The sequence below is a fragment of the Rhea americana genome, unplaced genomic scaffold, assembly GCF_003343005.1.
Source record: "Rhea americana isolate MKP2758 unplaced genomic scaffold, rheAme1 scaffold_9, whole genome shotgun sequence".
In the NCBI taxonomy this organism is placed as follows: Eukaryota; Metazoa; Chordata; class Aves; order Rheiformes; family Rheidae; genus Rhea; species Rhea americana.
In genome coordinates this window covers 5,338,152-5,358,123 of record NW_028187088.1, presented here as the reverse complement: position 1 = coordinate 5,358,123, position 19,972 = coordinate 5,338,152, and the positions used below count along the sequence as shown (strand labels likewise).

General features: G+C 42.4%; 1 protein-coding gene and 2 long non-coding RNA genes across 3 annotated transcripts in view; 1 reads left to right on the top strand and 2 right to left on the bottom strand.

Annotated features, from left to right (window-relative positions):
* Positions 1-8,287, bottom strand: part of LOC146584794 (uncharacterized) — a 13,001-nt gene extending 4,714 nt beyond the window's left edge. The window contains exon 1 of the long non-coding RNA XR_014898143.1: positions 8,134-8,287. This is a non-coding gene — a long non-coding RNA (uncharacterized LOC146584794). The remainder of the gene's footprint in view (positions 1-8,133) is intronic.
* The window catches only part of TUBA8 (tubulin alpha 8), a 22,529-nt gene extending 8,634 nt beyond the window's left edge, over positions 1-13,895 (top strand). The window contains exons 4-5 of the mRNA XM_085324186.1: positions 12,116-12,796; positions 13,608-13,895. Coding sequence (XP_085180312.1) covers positions 12,116-12,796; positions 13,608-13,895 — 969 coding nt within the window. The remainder of the gene's footprint in view (positions 1-12,115; positions 12,797-13,607) is intronic.
* On the bottom strand, positions 11,409-16,008 carry LOC146584792 (uncharacterized). Its single transcript, XR_014898144.1, has 3 exons — positions 15,696-16,008; positions 14,642-14,730; positions 11,409-11,479 (listed from the first exon to the last, which is right to left on the bottom strand). It is a non-coding gene; the product is annotated as an uncharacterized LOC146584792 (long non-coding RNA).
* Positions 16,009-19,972: the final 3,964 nt, after the last annotated feature.

Below are 19,972 nucleotides of genomic sequence, written 5' to 3'. Positions count from 1 at the left end.
ACAAGTTTGACCTGATGTATGCCAAGAGAGCCTTTGTGCACTGGTATGTGGGGGAAGGCATGGAGGAAGGAGAATTTGCAGAGGCCCGGGAAGACTTATCTGCCCTGGAGAAGGACTATGAGGAAGTGGGAACTGACTCATTTGAAGATGAAATTGATGGGGGGGAATCTTAAAATTCTCTTTGCCCTCTTCTGTGCATAAGATTGCCTCTACGTCTCTTTATTTCATGTGGCTGCATTTTTGCTTGTTTCACACATATATAGAGTATGTTAGTAGAGTGCAACCRTTACGAGTTTCAAAAATACAGTCTCCACTATGAGATCACAAGATCTCATAGTGATCATGATCATATATCAGCACGGGATATATGAGCAGCTAATCACTGGCCACTGTTTCTCAGAGGGCAACAGGCTTCATTTCTTTGCAAATGTATCCTGTGAACAAGCTACTGAGCTAAGGGTCCACCTGTCTTATATACTGTCACTTATTCAATACAAAGATACAGTCATATAGCTACAATCTCATGATTTGAGAAAAACTCTATTGCTTCAAGATGTCGGACACAATTATTACAAACACTAAATGAAGAGACATTGCATGCAGTGCCCAGTCTTTATTTCACACTAATTCAGAACATGTTAGTAAAGCTTTAAGATTCAGTAAGAACTCTCAGCTTTAAGCATATCTGCTCCTTCAAACATTTCTGGAAGACGCCCTATTGAAGCTTTCTTAAGAAAATTTTATTCCTTTGATTCTTTCAATTTGCTCATATACTTGTCTCATTCCATTTCGCTTGATCTTACCAAATTTATCTCTTTCCATGTTTTTCCATGTGTCTTGCCATTTCTTATATTCTCCCCCACCTCCAATCATTATTCCTTTTCCCCCTCACTTGCTCAGAAATCTGCCTGTCTAATCTCTACATTATCACCCTCCTTGCAAACCTTTCTCTTTTTTGGATCTTCACTTCTCTGAAATATGGTGTGGTAGGTAACAAGCTGTAGTCTGAAGACATGAGAGCAGTGACCTCTATCAGGAGGGTATGAATGCCAAGGAAACATGTAGCCTGCAGTTGCAGCTGGAAAAAAATGTAAGGAAGCCCTAAGCTTTCATTTCCCTTTTAACTGAGCCTTGGACAAAGGAGAAAAAGTTCTTGGCACTGTTAGAACCAAGAACTTGCAGCTAGTCTTGGAACCATTGCTTTTACAGAATCTGCCGTGTGGGGTGGTTAGAAGGGGTGATTTGTCAGATGCTATGAGCAGGGGTACAATTCTGGTACTCTTAATTCAGGGAGAGTTTAGAACATGCTATGCTTGAGCAGCAATTGTGTCAATCAAAACAGGACTGGTCTGGAAATGCAAGTGTGTCAGCAGCCCTGTTGTCACTGCTAATTGGATAAGTTCTTTGACAGAACTAAAGGCCTTAAAATGACCAGCTTGTGGAATGCAGCACAAGCATTACAAGTTCTATCGAACTTTCTGAAACCACAGTAGATCAGAGCCATGACAAAGAATGTGTGCCACAGTTACAGGTGGGATGTCTAAAAACACCAGCTATGACTTCACAACTAAGTCTTCATAATATTTTTGCATAGTCCCATTGTTTCATGATTTTAGAATTGTATATTAAGGTATGCATGCAGATGGCTAGCCCTGGCCTGAGGTGAAACTGATGGGATAACATGAGAAACTGCTGCATGTTGCAGATAATGGAAGGGGCAGAGCAGCTGGTCAGCTCTAGGCTGGGTCTAATCTAGTAAGATAACGGCAGGAGAAACTACTAGACATTGCATATAGTGAAAGGAGAGTTTGGGGGACTCCCCTTGGGTGGAAGATGTCAACAGAAAGTGAAGAGGGTGTGGCTTACTGGAGTCACTAACTAAGCTGAAATTACCAAATAAGACTGTTAAATCAGAAAACTGAGGCCAGTAGGGAAAAAAGAGGGGTGTGTGTTTATTTGGAGATGGGGGCATGAAAATAGTAATAGAAGGCAAAGCAAATCATGCAATAGGGTCTGTTTGCAGGTACCTGTCAAGCAGCCCTAATGCCTGAACAACACCTGGAACAAGACATTAAACCTATTGTTCTGACCTTACTAAACTTGTCTGACTTGTTGATGTGATCAGGGTTATCTGGAAAGTTTCCTTTAACATAGATGAAATGCATCCTGGAGGGAACAGAGGGTCGACCAAACCCCCTTAACATACAGCTCTATATTTTTTTAACGCTGGATATACTATTGATCTTTCATAAGTAAATTTCTTTAAGAACAATGTTTTCACTGAAACACATACTAATCAAATACAAATTCCAGTAGTGCTACAGCAATACCCTATTTTTTTTCCTTAATTGTTAGGAGCTGTTGCCAGTAGCTCAGTTTGTATTAGGTTTGCTAAAAGGTAATAAAAGAGCAGGCACATCTGGAAACTTCACTGATAGATGCAGGACGTAGTTTGCCCTACTTTTTATCTACAAAATGAATAGCTGGTCTTYGTATTACAAACTGTAGTTCTAAACATGCTATATTAGGGTAGGTAATTCTGCAAGTTCAGACCTACTTCTACAAATTTTTACATATACATACACATTTTGTGCATGGAAATTCTAACAAAAAAGGGAAGAAACTCTTCTGAAATTGTATCCCAAGATGTACTACATTTTTCTTTATTGAAATGTTATTTAAAAGGAAACAGCAGCACAGTTCTCTGTTTCAGGTATAATGTTTGAAAACCAGTCTTTTATTAATATAGCAGAGTTCTGTGTGGATACTAAAATACTATAATTTGGAATTTTAGAAATACTTGAAATAAGATATTCTCAAAGTCTCTCAGTAGGTGGCAGCAGAACGACAGAATGGAGTTTTGTAGTGGACACATTGAAGCATTTACATCATTCACCTAATTTATGAAGAAGGTATCACATGCAATACGTGGAAAATGCAAAGACTTAATCAAAAGTTAAAGAGATTTGTATAATCACCAAAGAACCTCCTAAAAATACACTGTTTTCTAAGATCTGCACAATACTGTTCTAAGTAAATCTAAGGTTTTGCCACTTTTGTTATGTCACTTGGATAGCTAATCTGGAGGTAAATTTTATTTTTTATATTGCTATTTTCAAAATTCAAGCAGTAAAAGCAGATTCTTCATGAGGTGCTAGCATTTCTCTATGCTATTAATAATAAAAATTGTTGGAGTGCACACATACGCATGCATACATATTTATATACCTATATATCTATAGATATTATTCCTTTATAAAAGAGAGGAATGTGGTAGAGAAATTATACCGAGGAGAAGTATGCAGGGTAACCAATGCTTTTGCCAAAAGGCATTAAAAAGTTAAGAGTAACATCAACATGTTGTATGGATGGAATACAAATAAAAACTACTGATGGCTAAATGAACCATCCCAGAACCACAGGAGGCTGGAAGGGAGTTCAGTAGTTCACCTAGCGTAATCTCCTGCTCAAAGCAGGCTCAGTAAGATCAAGTTGTTCAGGGCCATGTCCAGTCAAGATCTGAGCATCTCCAAGAATGGAAATTTCACAGCCTTTCTAGACACTTGTGCCAGTGTTCTGGCACCTTCATGGTGAATCTTTCTCCTCCTGTTTCTAACTGGGATTTCCTATGTTCCGACTTGTGTCCATTGCCTCTTCATCCTATCCTTCTAGAACAGCCTGTGTTCTCTGTATCTTCCCATTAGGCAGCTGCAGCAGACAGCAATAAGAACTTCTCTGAGCCTTTTCTTCTCCAAACTGACCAAACCCAATTCGGTCCATCTACTCCTCTTCCTATCTTTCCCCTTCACTAGCAGGCTTGAGGAGAAAATGACTTGGGCTCCCAGACCCTTGACCACCATCCTCAGAGCTCTGCAATCCTGTTTGATGGTTTCCAATTTGCACATGGTATCACCAGTGCCCACGTGGAAGAGCAGTACAGGCTAATAGTCCAATGGGTGGACAAGCCTTGGCAGTCTTTCCATGACACCTCATATTTGAGCCTCTGGCAGGCAACAAACCTCTCTAGAAAAGAGGGCAGGCTGGTAGATAGGTGCCTCTGCCTCCTGCAGAAGGGAGTCACCCTCAACAATCACTCACTGCTGCTTCTGGATGTTCCCGCAAGGTCTATCAGCTCAGTTGCGCCCCTTGAAGCCATGCCCAGCTCCTCCTCAGCCTAGAGAGTACTGAACTTGTTCCTCAATTACAAGTCTTCAGGAGGAGTAACAGCCCTTCTCCCTGTATGAGAAGTGACCAGTTTCCAGCCTTCTTCTACAGTGTTATGATGTACCGTTTCATATGCCACAGAGCCCTCCAGGAACTCCACTGCTCTGGGGTGTTGGGACTCCTAGAGCTCCTGTCTATCTCTTGCTCATCTTCATGCATGCTACGCAGCCTATTGATTTCCTCCCATAACTCCTCTACTTGACAACATCACTTGCCAACAACAGCACTCTTACCGCAGCAGAGCCACCTGTCATCTCAGGCCTCACAGAGAGGCTCAAGAATTCCCTGCAGCCTGAGATCTGTACACTTGCATCTGCGGTCAGAGGGTCTGTCTGGGTTGAAGTCTCTGCCATGGCTGATGCAGCAACTCTAAAAGCTACTGGGGAATGTGCTCAGCAGCATGTCATGACCACATCTGAGGAAGCGTACACTACCAGGACGGTAAACGAAGGTGCCTTCTTGTGCCTTCCTGCACCAACTGCTGTACACTCTGATGTACTGAATAAGAAAGCTTTTATCCTCCAAAAGAAACCCTCACAGACAATGATATAAAGGTAAAGATCAGGTTTGTTGAGACTAGTTCCATTGTAAGAATAACACTGTAACAACCTTTTCCTCAGCTTTAAAACTATGATGTTATTCTGGAGAGGTTTGGGAGTCAAATAGCTTAAACAATGAGGCAGACAGAAAGGATGATGCGAATTCTTCCCCTGTAAAAAAATGTGTGTGGCTCCAGAAATATTTGTGACTTTTCTTAACCAAAATCAGAGAAGAGAGATTTACAGGTTTATGCAAAGATCACCAAAACAAAGAACATAGATACCAAAGTAAATGGGAGCCGTTAAAAGCGAATACAAACTATTTCACACTGTTAAAATTTAGATGTTAAAGGAGGGGACGCCTACATGCTGGTTGCCAACAGAGGCAGAACAATTTGTTAATTTTATCCTCTCAGAATAAATTAACTAACCAGAAGTTTAGGAACTATTTATTTACATTTCTGCATCCATTTCCATTTCAACATCATAAACAGTATGCTCCTATTCTTTGTAACCTAAAAGCTGCAATCACAAGGATTTCCACACTGAGAGAAGCTTCTTTTTTTCCAATGCTAAATTAGTACCGAAGGAGCAAACAACAAAATGGTGGAGACAATTGCCCTATTTTGGTGTAAAAAAGTATGTGGGGTGCCTCCAGCTATTTCTTGAAGCAAGTATTGCAATGGGAAGCAAATTGCTTTCTGTGTTTGGACAGGTATGATATAAGCTCTATACCAAATGCTACTCCATACTACTGACATCCCTGATGACTGTACATGTGAAGATAAGCAATAGAAGTGAATTGAAACACTCATGGAGAGATAGCTGGAGTAAGGACAAAGAGTCAGGCCAGCATTTAACACCATTCTGATATAGCACACTTCAAAGCAGTAACCACATTTACTTTTCAATTTTGTTTTTGGCTTTTCCTCATTTGTTCTCTCATGCTCTCTTGGTCTTCTGTAATGGAATTTAGGAATGATTCTTGTCTACATGTGTGTCTGCTGGCAGAAGAGGGAACTGGGACTGCATGCCTCTTCTATGAGATACATGTGTGTACCGCCCAGGTGTTAGAAAGCATAGTGTATGCGGTGCTTCATGGCTACACTCAAATTTAATAAGCATGCAGAGCCAGAAGGGACTAAATGCAAAATTTAGGGTCTGAGTGCTGCCTGCATGGATTAATTTGCACACGTGGGGTGGCTGGAAGGGCAGGAGGCAGTGATGCAATAGGCAGAGTTGAGCAGCCTGTGACCTATTCCTCACTGCATTGTGACACTGAAGTGCAGCAGCAGGTGCCTGGTGCTCAGCCCAGGCTGCCTCCTGCTCCCTAGCTCAAACTAGTACTCCAGCAAAGGCAACAGCACCAAAGCCTGCCACCGCTGATCAGAAAAAGAAGGAAAGACCACTGGAGACACCATGGTAAGAGGGGATGTGGGAAAGCCACAATCATCCAGGGATCGGGAGGACTACGAGTGATGGAAGTCAAGGGGATCTGCCATCTGGCATGGTATGGCACTTGGTGAGGGAGACTCTGATGGCTTCCTGAATCAGCAGCTGGACTTAGTGGTCATGAGGGACAGAGAGTGAGGCAAATAGATTTGATCAGGGCTGCCCTATGCAACAACCTGAGGGAGTCCTCAGTGGTCTTGGCCCAGACCTTCCAAACATGATAGTGCTACTGTTTCTGGATGCTTGCTCTAAGCAGATGTTTACATTTTTCTCTAGTTCTTAAAGATTACAAGCCTTAATGTGGGGACTGACAGATGGTATGGATTTCACTTCTAAACTTTTAAAGGGGTGACTGAAGGAGGAAGAAACTCTAAGCTATATAACCCTTGTTTGTTGCTACCAACTCTGTCCCCTAAAAAAAAAAAAAAAAAAAAAAAAGCAAAACTATGCTAAGTTACTTGGGAATACCTTATAAACACTGACATGAAAACGATCATGACAGATTAATTTCAGTTTTGCACAGCTTCTGTGCAAAAACACCTGTTCTGACATCTGTCACTTTCTTCCAATAGTCTGTGCCTTTGACTGTCACAACAGTGATAAAACTTGACTAAAATAAATACTTTCAACCTAGCAAAAGGAAACGATATCTTTCTACATTAATTGCTTGCCAGCATGGTTAGAAATTTGTGTGACACACTCAGATGAAACATAGACAATCCAATCTCTTTACGATTAAAAAACATATGCAACCCCCAAACTGTAACCCAGTCCTGATGGGTCCTCTAGCCCCTGTTACGATGTTAAAAGTACAGCCAAACTATCAGTGATTTGTGCCACAAACCCCTGATCTCACTCATGGATTACTAAGTAAAGGGATGGGAAAGGATTGTCAATATCTCATTAGAGCTGGTTAGCAACGCTAAATCAAAGTTCTTTTCAGAGAGCCTCCAATCAGTGGAATTATGAGATAAATTTGATCTTGGGCCTTAGCTTTTTAGTACTCTCTGCTTGTGATTACATTTTATCAATACAGACTAGTTTTCACATGAGATAATACAAGGTTTCACAGTAATGTAGTATTTGTGGAGGAGTTTCAGAAATAAAACAAAAACAGACAATTTACCTTTGTGGCTGTTTTATATTAATTTAGTCCTGATGGCTGTATTGTTCATACCTGTACAGTGTATATATGTATGTTTGTAGAGTGTATGAAGTTTTTATACATGTATGTATTTAAGCAAATAAGATCCTTCAATTTTCAGATTTTTTTGGTAAATACGCAAAAATCTCTCAAAATCTCTTAGCATGTAAAAAAAACATTTTACCTTGTTCTCCAATTCACATCCAGCAGTGAGTCTTATTTTGGTGCAGAAAACTATAAAATTTTCTACTAATAGAGTGAGAGGTCCAAAAGAGAGCACTGATTTTACAGACAAGATACAGACTTCCACAAGTTGCCCATGCCCTAAGGCAGACTGAGCTCTCTGGACTTGGGGTAGTATGTTTCAGAAATAGCTGTGAATAACCAGAAGATTATGATCTGCCATCATACAGAAAATACTTACGCCAGGTAGTATTATACTTGTTTTTTTTTTAATGGAGTCAAAGATTTCCCAGGTTTAATTTCATAATAGAAAATTGTGGACAAAGGACCTGGCCCACTGAAATACATAAGCATCTATTGATCTTGATGGATGAAGGATTAGATCCAGAATTTGTAAGATAGGCCCTGGTAGATTAGTTAGTGACGGGATGCGAAATGACAGTTGGAAGCAGGCTTGAAATTTAAGTATTGTGTAGATATCAGTTTATTCTGCCTGTGACTCTGAAAAAGGCCCACACTTTTCCCTACTAAAACTTTAGTATGCATTTTAAAGTTATTTACATGCAAAATTAGAAATCTCTTGTTACTTACTGTCTTTTCTCCCTGTCGGAAAATTTCCAAATGATAGTTGGGGTAGATGAGGGTGGGAGTTGTAGTAGAAGAAACTGCAAGAGGGCTATCTCAAAAGGCAGAGTTGAGATGATCCAGTGAAATGGACACTGCTACAAACAACTGGAACTGAGAGCACAATTTGAAAGGAAAGGAACCAGTTCTGTAGTCTTCAACTGTAGCCCCATATTAAATACAATTCTATATTAAACTTTCCTATATTAACTTTATAAAGCAACATTCACTTGCTCCATTTGTGAAAAAAAACCAGAAAGATTGATTCCCCTATTGATTTCAGGAAGAGAGCAAAGCAGTTATTTAGGTTCCAGGTAATGCTTGGCTTTAATTACGGCTCTGCTCTAAAAGATAATCTGTAAAAAAGTCACCTTGCTTCATTGCTGAGTTTAAAAGAAAAAGAAAAAAAGCTCTATCTCTCTCGGTCTCTTTTTTTTTTTTTTTTTTACAACCAGCTATAGAGACTCTCATGGGATCTAACAGAAAAGCAAAAGCCTGTATTGTGTAAAATCATCACTAATTACATTTTATAACCCAAAATATGCCTTCAGTGTCTCCCGAGTAACCATCCAAACTGCAACTCCACTGCATCATAACCTATGAAGCCTCACCATCACTCAGATACTCAAGACACATTTGCACAATTCAACTGAGAAAAGCAGGGCTATGCAAGTACACTTGAGAACATGTTATACATACTGCTTATATGAATTTCAGTTAGCAACTTAAAAATGTTTATTGAACAGAAATAATATATTCTCTTGAATAAATTATTTAAACTTATTTTCTATCTTCATTTGAATTTCTAAAGACAACCAACTGTGGCAATGATGACTTCTAAAATTCAACTTGCTTCTGAAAAATTATCTTTTATCTTGCTTCCAAAATGTAAATATATGTCAATTTATGAAGAAAACTGCGCCAGATATATTTCTGGTCACAATTTTACCTGAGCATTTAGTTTTTGGGGAAGATGCATTTGGCTCGCAGGTCAGAAGATGATTTTGGAGGGCAGGCAGTTGCAGGGGAAAAAAAAAGAATTAACTGGCCAAATCTGATATTAAGGTATTGAATATATCTGAGGACTGGGGACTATTCTCTGGTCTTGAGGCCAGGTAGCAGAGCCTGCTTCATATTTACACATCTGAATTCTCTTTCCCTCTCCAAACCAGAACAGTGGTCACCAAACCCCTTCACTGGGAACCACCCTTGGCATGAGCTGTCCTCTAAGTGGTGCCCAAGTACTGTCTGGGAAAGCATTAGTTGGCACAAGCCAAAACTACACCACAGTGTGCTGAATTTCAGTCAGTATAGATGAGTGCAGGCCAGTGTTCAATATTATGAACAGACTCTTCCTTATTCAGGAGTATAGGCAGGACCATTGAGATCACGAAGATGGAATTCAGAAGACTGTAATTACAACTCCTCCAAATCAGAACCTGAAGCTGAAAAACTCCATGTGATATGAAACTGTTTTCAGTTACAAAACTACTTTTCACTTCACCCTATGTCAAAATTATCAGGACCAACTCGGAAGTATCTACTTTCTAATTCTATTTCTGTACTTATGAAATACAGCACTTCATGCTCCTGTACTGTAAGTGTAAAGGCTTTCAGAGCAAATGGCGTCTGCCAGTTTAGCATGGTATTATATTCTTTGCTCTCTGTTCATTAAAGTGGCTACCACAGGAACTATGTGCTAAATTACATAAATAAGCACATTATATTGCAATGCCTGAATAAGCAAATGGACCTGCAAAGTAAAATCCAAGGTTGTTCAGGAGCTTGCAAGAATATTTGTTTCAACTCAGAAAACCTGAAATCATTTCCTGAGATTAATATTGCTTAAAGCAATTCTTCCAACTCTAACCTGCCGTCAGAGGGTAAAGGGATCAAAAGACATCACCCCTCTGGGGTTACATAAGGTTGAAAAATACCACATGGCTGTGTCAGGTTCCAGCCAGGAATAAAAATAAACTAAACTGGGATGTGTTCCTCAGCTGGGACAATCCATAGGAGGCAAGGAGGGTTCTGTGCGACTGTTTTTCCCCCCTCCCTTTTTAATATACCCATATGTAACAGCATATAGATCTCCACTTTTTTATATTAAGGAGAACTGTCCCAGTCTCTGGCCTGTATTTGTACAGTCTGATTGTAGTCCATGGGGCTAAACAACCAAATGAAATGTTGCTAGCTACAATTTTACATATTTTTAAAAAGCAATACACCAGGCAAAAAGGAATAAAGGAAGAGGAGCGATGTGCATTGTTTTTGCTGACTCTCTGCTCTCTCCCTGTAGCGTGAATGCATCTCTATTCATGTTGGTCAGGCTGGTGTTCAGATAGGAAATGCATGCTGGGAACTCTTCTGCCTGGAGCATGGCATTCAGCCAGATGGTACCTTCAAGAATCTGCCCAATAAACTCAACTACGATGACTCTTTTACCACATTTTTCAGCGAAACAATCACTGGGAAGCACGTGCCACGGGCTGTAATGGTGGATTTGGAACCAACTGTAGTAGGTCAGTATAAAAATAAACCTTGAAAATGGAACAGAGCTTACTCTTCCTAACATCACTGTGGTGTCACTAGTTTCCACTGGAACATCCTTCATATCTTGTTCTACCTTCAGATAGCATGAAGTTAATTTTCTTGTGACACAGTGCCAGAATCTGTTATGACTCAATTATCTCCATAGCTATTACAAGCATTGGAAGAGCAGGATCTCCAGCAGTTTCAGAATTCAGCTATAGTTTTAGTTTGTTATATCCTGAATCAGTAGGAAACAGCAGTTAAATAGCTAGTGCACATGATCTGTATGACTTCTCTTTGTAAAAAAACTAACTCTTGGCCATATTTATAGYGACATTTTTTGTCATGTGAATGCTACTTTTCTCCAATTCAGATTTGAAGTGGAGCCTGACAGCTCTGCTAGAAAAAGGGGAACTTCTGAAATTTGAGGCACCTGGGGGAACCCTGATTTTCTTCTTGCAAATCACTTTTTTTTTTTCCCTGCTGACTTGTCCTCTGGTCAGTACAGGCAGAATAACACCTTTTGTGACTGGAGACTAGTCACTCCATAAATCAACAGAATGCTACAATGAAAAAATGCTTAGGAAGCAGCTTTTCCTTCTCCTTCAGCATCTGTCCCATGGCTTGTCCCATGACTGAAAGCTTGCATCAATTCCAACAACAATCAGAACTTACTGACCCTGGAGCAGAGCCATGAATCTTACTGTAATTTCTCTTCCTTGGCCAGATGAAGTGCGGGCTGGGGTCTTCCGGCAGCTTTTCCATCCAGAACAGCTGATCACTGGAAAGGAAGATGCAGCAAATAACTACGCCCGTGGCCACTACACCATTGGCAAAGAAAGCATTGATACAGTACTTGATCGTATTCGTAAGCTGGTAAGTCCCAGTAACATTGAAACAGGAATTTGGATTCTTCTGAAGAGGTGCAGAACTAGTAACTTGTTAATGGTTCAGAAAAGAGACTGCAAGACATATAGAGGCATCATTACTCGTCCAAGAGAGAAAAAAGCCCTGTATCACTTCACAGCTATATGGCTACRTACAGATGTTCTTAAAAGGTGGTTCTGAGTATATATAATCCTTCATCTTTAGCACAGCACTAGAGCACCAATACATATGTGGCAAGGAGAGTTAGGTAGTTCCTCATGTTTGTTTTCAGTAAGACTGACTAAAAGATATGTGAGGTTCAGACAGAGCTTCCTAGACAAATTTTTATGTCACGATTTGAGCTCCTGAAGGACACAAGACAGTATGATCACCAGCGCTTTCACAAGAAAATCTGAGCTGAACTCTTGTTCTGTATAGTACTGCTGATGGCTTTCTCCTTAGCTCAGAATAAGCTTATGGCWACCTCAGAGATAGAGCCTTTACATTCATGCTCAGCCTGTATGCTTTCATTTTCTCTTTTGCTTTCTAGACTGATGCATGTTCTGGGCTACAGGGATTTCTSATTTTCCACAGCTTTGGTGGGGGGACTGGTTCTGGCTTTACCTCCTTACTGATGGAACGCCTCTCCCTAGACTATGGAAAGAAGTCCAAGTTAGAGTTTGCCATCTACCCCGCTCCCCAGGTCTCCACTGCTGTTGTGGAGCCCTACAATTCCATCCTGACCACGCACACCACCCTGGAGCACTCGGACTGTGCCTTCATGGTYGATAATGAAGCAATCTATGAYATYTGCCGCCRAAACTTGGACATTGAGCGCCCRACTTACACTAACCTCAATCGCCTCATCAGCCAGATTGTCTCCTCCATCACCGCCTCGCTGCGCTTTGATGGTGCCCTCAACGTGGACCTGACTGAGTTCCAGACAAACCTGGTGCCCTACCCACGCATCCACTTCCCCTTAGTGACYTACGCCCCCATCATCTCATCTGAGAGAGCGTATCACGAGCAGCTCTCGGTGGCAGAAATCACCAGCTCCTGCTTCGAGCCCAACAACCAGATGGTGAAGTGTGACCCACGACATGGCAAGTACATGGCTTGCTGCATGCTGTATCGTGGTGACGTAGTTCCCAAAGACGTCAACGTAGCAATTGCTGCCATCAAGACCAAGAGAACGATCCAGTTTGTGGACTGGTGTCCAACAGGCTTCAAGGTGAATATGCTTCTCTGTACTGTTTGAAGGGCAAGTTCAGYCTAGCTGAAAACAGGCATTTAAAGTTTTAGGTCTTGCATGCTTTCCACTTGTGAAAAAATGAATGTTAGCAATGTTTGTGTGTGTAAAATGTGCCCTTTCTCCTTTGGACATGTCATTGACCCAAGACTCCTAAATATTTATGTAAGTGGAAATCTAGAAAATCCCAATTATAGGAGAATTAAAATCTGAATAAGTATTAATTTCAGCTGAATTTTGAAAAAGGCAGTGAGAGTCTGCTCTGAAGCGTGGACTGAAACTGAAGAAATACTGCTTAAAATACATTCAATAAAGGAAATGATGATATTAAGGAAGCTCTCTGTTAACCCATCAAACATAGAAACATTACACAGCCTCCCTCTACTGTTTACATAGCAGTATTGCGAAGGATCATTTCCGCAATAATACAGGAATTAGTGGTAAAAGAGTCAACAGTCATACAAAGAGATGATTTAAAAAATCTGTACATTTTTAACTGGGAAACAATTTTCTCTATTAGCTCATATGGAATATCTTGATGAAAGTGTATGTTTAGTGCTTAATAGCTATTCAGAAAGAAGTTGCCACCAAACATTAAACAGAAAAATAATAGAGAGATTTATAACCACCGTATATCATACTGGTACTTGCCATCTGGTAATTTTCTTAGTGGCTACAATGCTCCTGCACCACTCTGCTCCAGCATCTATAGCTCTACTCATATTTTTCTACCCTTTGACTTCTGCTTTCTGCTCTTGCCTTTTTCATCCTTCTCTCACATTCGTGTTTCTAGGTTGGGATCAACTACCAACCTCCTACAGTAGTTCCTGGAGGAGATTTGGCCCAGGTTCAGCGAGCAGTCTGCATGCTGAGCAACACCACAGCCATTGCAGAGGCCTGGGCAAGGCTTGACCACAAGTTTGACCTGATGTATGCCAAGAGAGCCTTTGTGCACTGGTATGTGGGGGAAGGCATGGAGGAAGGAGARTTTKCAGAGGCCCGGGAAGACYTRKCTGCCCTGGAGAAGGACTATGAGGAAGTGGGAACTGACTCATTTGAAGATGAAAATGATGGGGAGTAATTTTACAATACACTTTATCCCCTAGTGAGCACAGAATTGTCTTTGTATTGCTTTATTGCACGTGTCTACCATCAAGTCACCCCTTTGTGTGCAATATGCAGAAATTTAGAGAGGGTCATACATGGCCATTTTTGTTCCATATATCACAAGTAAATTTTCCTGTGAGATATTATCAACTGTAGTAATGGCCCACCACTCCCAGTAATGCAACAAAGACTTGATCTCTTTCCTTCCATATTTAATGTGAGCCTCTTCTAATACACACAATAAAACCACTGTAATTAAATATATCCAAGCCTATAATGTAGCAAAGTGAAACAGCACAGCTTTCAAAGTTCACATTTGACTCACCTTCACCTTTTGCCTGTTCCTATTAAAAAATAATGAAAATGGAGAAATGGGTCCTCTGCTCTGTGGTTTATGATCCTTTCAGTGAACTTCACCTAAAWGTGACCTAAAAGTGACATTTCATTCTTCTGTGAAACATTCATTTTTGATAAAGCAGACATTTTCCTCAGAAATGTTAAAGAAATGCTATTTTTCCACATTTGGGGGATACATACCTGTGTTGTAAAAACAAATATCATTTTTGGTTGGGTCCAAAAATTTTACAGCTATAGCAGATTCAAGAATTTTTTTGTGTGTGTCTCCATTAAATTCCTTAAATGAGAAAGTTCTGTTATAAAAAAAWCTTTTTGAATCATCCCTAGTTAGTCTAAAATGTTTCACACTGTTCCTTACTCTACCTGAATGGCTCTTCCTCTGCAAGCAACAACCTCTCCTGTATGCAGCAGGCTCCTGTTTTGTCTGTGGCAATCTTTATTTAGTGGACTATCTGCAAGTGAATATGCAATACAGGTATTTTAATGTTCATTCAAAGATAATTCAAAGTAGTGAGCAAAATTCAGGGATTCATAGGATTCACAGCTTGCTAGGCAATGACAATCATTCTTTCCTAGAAAGCCCCTCAGAAACATTTTATCTAGATCTTTTTCAGGTAGAGGTTTGCATCTCTGCTGGCAGTTACAGTTCCCAATGCAGCATCACATCCAAATTGTATATTCTGTATGTATTATACACATTTAGATATCCAGATCAATAAAAAACTAAACTATGTATTTACGGAGTACCTGAAATGCTTTTGTTTATGAGAACATCTCTATTCAGGATTTACTTGATTATGTATTTAAATTGAAGCAACATGAATAAGCATTACTCAGTCCAATGGGATTTAAGGTCTTAAATGGGTTCCCTCACAGTTCTGTCCTGAATTGCAACCAAAATCAGAAACAGAAGAAATTTCATACATGACACAATTAAACTAAAAGAACTGGTGACAAATCTTAACTTGTTCTCCTATCTTCTGCCTTAAAATTTTAAATCTTCACTATGTTTGCATGAATAAATTTTGCAAAAAGATACATAAAAACAAAAAAAGTGACAAAAAATGGCACATGAAGTGCTTGCTCTGTTCTTTGGCAAATTGCTGAAAGAGATGCAACGAAGAAATTGAAGTTTATGGGTTCTGAAACACTGGGGGTGAAGTGCCTAACTCTCTGGATGTTTTATATCTGGATGTTTGATATGTCACCCTGATCATTAATGTTACAGTTTATTTTAYTTGCAAGGACATTTAGAAATCAGAGCCCCAAATCTTGCAGTAGTCAATTCACTCTTTGGAATGATGTGGGARTAACTTTAGAAGGGCTGCAGTAGTTATTGGAAGCTAGCAGCTTTTGTCAAAGTGACTCCTAGACACTCAGCAGACAGTGTATTTGGACCCAAACACTGAATCTTTACCTTTTAGGCATCCTTTATCTGAGCATACTTTCTGGGCTYAGATTTCTGCATGAGATGTCACAACTGACTTCCACAGACATCCAAAACCACTGTGTTGCCATTTTTTGAGCACAGCTTTGTCTGGCTTTGGATGTRGGCTGCTTTTGGCTGTTATTCTGGGTCATCATCAACTCTTCAGCACAGGTCCTTTGAATTCTGTGTTCCTTTCGTTATTGCCTTATCCAACCCTCATACTTATAGCCTTGGTGTCCACTGGCTCTGCTTCAGAAGTAACAGTCCTCATATTGAAGATGTTCTYAAATGGATATATTAAACTAATCTGAAAAAAATGGAAGATTGGGGTGTTACTTTAGGCACATAGAGTAGCTTTAAAACTGGTTGCACAATGCTAATGTTATCCACCTGCAGTAAATAGAGCTTCTGTGCATAATGGGTGTGGTAAGGTTTATTGCCTACTTTTAGAAAACAATGGAAGCCAGCCAAGCAAGAGCAAAGCCTTACAATATTCTTACATAAATATCTTGTATTCTTAATCTTACAATATATATCTTAATCTAGTATTCTGGCTTTCACAGACATCCTTTCCAAAAGCCACCTCATCTGCACACTGCCTTATTAGCTTCCACAGATCTGTCACTCAGTTCTATTTAATCTTCAGTGCCAATCTGCATGCACTCTGTTCAGATGGTTTAACTGGTTCTAGGCAACTCCTGGCTTAGCAGTTCCTTTTTTTTTTTTTTTTTTTTTTTGAACTCTTCCTCACTTCTATTAGGCAGACACTATACAAGACAGCCATCAAGAGGGAATCTTACATCACTAAATCTGAAACATTGCCATGAGGCTCTGCCAGAGATAGGTCTAGCCTCAGGAATGATACCAAGTTATTTGTACTCATCTGCTCACAAGCCTCTGCAGATATCCACATCCATCCAGGTGACAAACCAGGAAGCTTTTTGCTGTCACAGTTGCTGCCTTTGCTGAAGAGCCCTGGCTGCCAAGCAACTGCATTGCCTCCAACAGGGCAACGCTGCATAAACAGGCTCTATGTAACTTGCCAGAAGGGGATGGCACTGGAACCTCTTTTGTGGCACTGCAACAACAACAATACTGATAGGCTCCAGATGGTCCCCCTGAAAGCCTCATAAGCACCCGCCTCCTTCGCATGTTCAGTGAAGCAGCGTGGGGGTTGCACCTGTGCCTTGACACATGCGGGAGAGTACACACTACCCTCATCTGTCATAACAGAAGAAATAAAGACAGTTTAGCCTCTCTCCACAATAAATGCATGCTAGTATAACCCTGTCCTGGAAGCAGCAGCAAAAATGTTATGACAAAGTGTACATAACAAAGGAGAGGCAGTAAACATCCCATTATTATCATCATGAGCGTTGCCTTTGTCATCAAAATCCTCCTCTGGAGAGATAAGGCCTTCTACCTGCATCCCCCATAACCAAAGGTCTGGCTCTTTAGTTCAAAGTGTAACAGGCACAAACAGCRTGCTAATAATAATGACATGTATGATACTTAATGCTTTGAAAAGCATCTTTGCTGCAGAAATTTTACAAAAGGACTCTCACATTCAATTCCTACRTTCCCTCTGGAACCATTAACTCTCTATTTGATACGAGATGGACCCTGCAGGTTTGGGCTATGTAAACCATGGTTTTCCCTCCCCATATATATTTTTCTGTAACATCTACAGAATTTAATATCTCAGCGAGACAACAGTTGAAGGCACAGCACAGGCAAAATTCAGTTCACCAGCAGCCCACAGGGGCACTGAGGGGGCAATCTGAAGATAACAGTGAGGTTACAGGAAGCAAGGAAAGAGAGATGAGAAAAGACACCAGGAACTTCAGACAGCTTGTGAAAGGCAGCAAAGTCTTTCCCCTCACAAACTTCTCACATCCTGCCAACCCAGTCTTTCAGGTAGAGAGAACAAGGAAGAGGATGCTGATACAAGATAATGGAAGGACCAGTCATTTAGGGACCTCCTGGTGGCAGCTGCTGGGAAAGGAAATGCTGTCTCTGACCCAGCTGGAGCTGCTGGATAAATGTAGGCAGCTCTGCCAAATCAAACAGGGACCTCTCATCATCTGGGTGCCAGATTCAACCTGCTTTATGTACATAGCAAGACTCCCTACTTCCCCCATGCTGTTGCCCAGGCAGCAGTGCTCTGCAGAGGAGCAGGGATGGCAGCAGCAGTGCTCACCTCTAGCATCTCCACCTCAGCAGCAAAGCTGGATCTGTGGCCATCCTCCTCCAAGCAGTGCTCCTTCATAGGGTGCTGCTACCTCCCATTCCTCCACCTCGATGCCCATGAACAACAGGAAGGGGGAAGTCTGCAAACTTGACATACACGAGATGAGTTGCACCTAACRTGCTTTTACTCCTCAGGAGGAACTTGACTCATCAAGGCCAGGAATCCACACAGCACTGCCTGGTRTGGGGCTTTCAAAACCCCACCATCAAATGAGGAATTGTTTAGACTTCTAACCTACCAAGAGGCTTTTTGGGGGAAAAAATTTTCTAAACCATTTATTTATTTGGGGTTGTTTTAAGTGAGCTATTTCTTACTTCTTAGCAGATTGTYGTAGTCTTGAAAAAAGTTTTTTTTTTTCCTTTTCATGCTAAAACCAACAAATACTATGCTTAACAAGTAAATTAAAGTCCTAGCAGAACCAGTCTCTTGAGGCAGTGAAACCACCTGAGAAAAGCTTCCTCCTGCCCCCTTACAGAGAGCTTAATTTCTCCCCCCCTTCACCTCAAGCTCACTTTTCCCTCCACCCAAGAGAGGCCCGACCAGACCAGGCTGCCGCGGGCCGTGGTGCCGGGGAGGGAGCGGAGGGGAAGGCAGGGGGGGCGCGACACCCCGCCTGCCCTTCGATCGCGGCGACCGTTGGGCGCGACCGTTGGGCGGCGGCGGGCAGCCCCGGCCGGGCCCAACGGCTGCGCCCCGCCGCCCTCTGTTCACTGGGCGCCTCTCCCAGGCCCTCGGCCGCCTTCCTCCCTTGCAGAAAGGGGGATCTACCAGCGCGGCTCGTAGCTCTTCCCCTTCTTCTCGGCCCAGCGAGAGCGCTTTACCCCTTTGGGGCTTGGGGCCGCCAGACGCCGCGCCGCCACGTCCCGCGCCGCGGCCGGCCGTGCTCCGCCCCGAGAGGCGGGGGGGCAGGCGGCGCTGTCCGAGCCCGGCCGGCGCGGTTTCACTTTCTGTGCCTCCCGCCCCGCGGAGTGGGAAATCAAAACTAAGCGGCGGAGTGGGCGCTGCTGCCCTCTGACGCAGCCGGCGAGAAGCGCGGCGGAGCCCAGCGGGAGCCGCACTCGGGCGAGGAGCATCGCCGCGGCTGCAGCCTGCCCGCCGCTTCTCCCGTCGCTTCTCCCGCCGCTTCTCCCGCCGCTTCTCCCGCCTTCTCGCTGCGCAGGACGAGGCCGGGCGGCCCCGGCGCCGCGGCGCTCCCTTGGCTGCGAAGCGCCTGCTCAGCGTGTGCGTGGTCCTCCGGGAGTCCGCGAGAAGCCTTCTCGACGGATTGTCAGGTACCGGGGGGCYAAATCGCACCTTTAAAATAGCTGGTTGTGCAGTGTCCTCCGAAGTATTTTCTTGCATCGGTTTGGTGATTTGTGTTTCTTTTAGTTGGTGAAGATGGCTGTCATTTTGAGCAGATGGAAACGGACAGACTGTTGGACGTTACAGTCCAGGGAGTGGAAATGCTTTGTGATGTTAGTGATTGAAACAGTCCATTGTCTGTTTAAACAGAATTATTCTTTAACAAACAAAAAAGAGAAGAGAGAAAAATTGAGGCTGAACAAACACATACTTCATTGGAAAAAAATAAAAATCCTCATTTTAGGGAGGGAAGCATGGAGATGAAGGTTTAGAGTACTACCTGCCAGCTCACGCTATGCCTTAGCCTTTTAGGGGAGAGCTGCCAGGCGGCCATTTCTCCTCCTCCAGGTCTCTGGCTCACTGCCTTCCTTCCCGCCTCCTGTCTCAGTGTCCTGGCCTGGACCTCAACATGACTGAGGGAGCGAGTAAAGGGAGTGATGGTGGTGGGAAAGAATGGCAGACAAGGGGCGGAGGCCCAGCTTGGGCAGCTGGGGGCTGAGACCCTGCTGGGGCATCTGGGCCGTTGCCTAGGTGGGATGATGTTGAGGCCGGTGGGCAGGGAGGGGGGCTGCAGTACAAGGGTGTGAAGGGACCGAGGGGTTTTGTCACTAGAGGTTGGTGTCCTGGGATGACAGAAGGGCTGCAGAGCAGAGCATTAGTGTAGGGGAGTGCA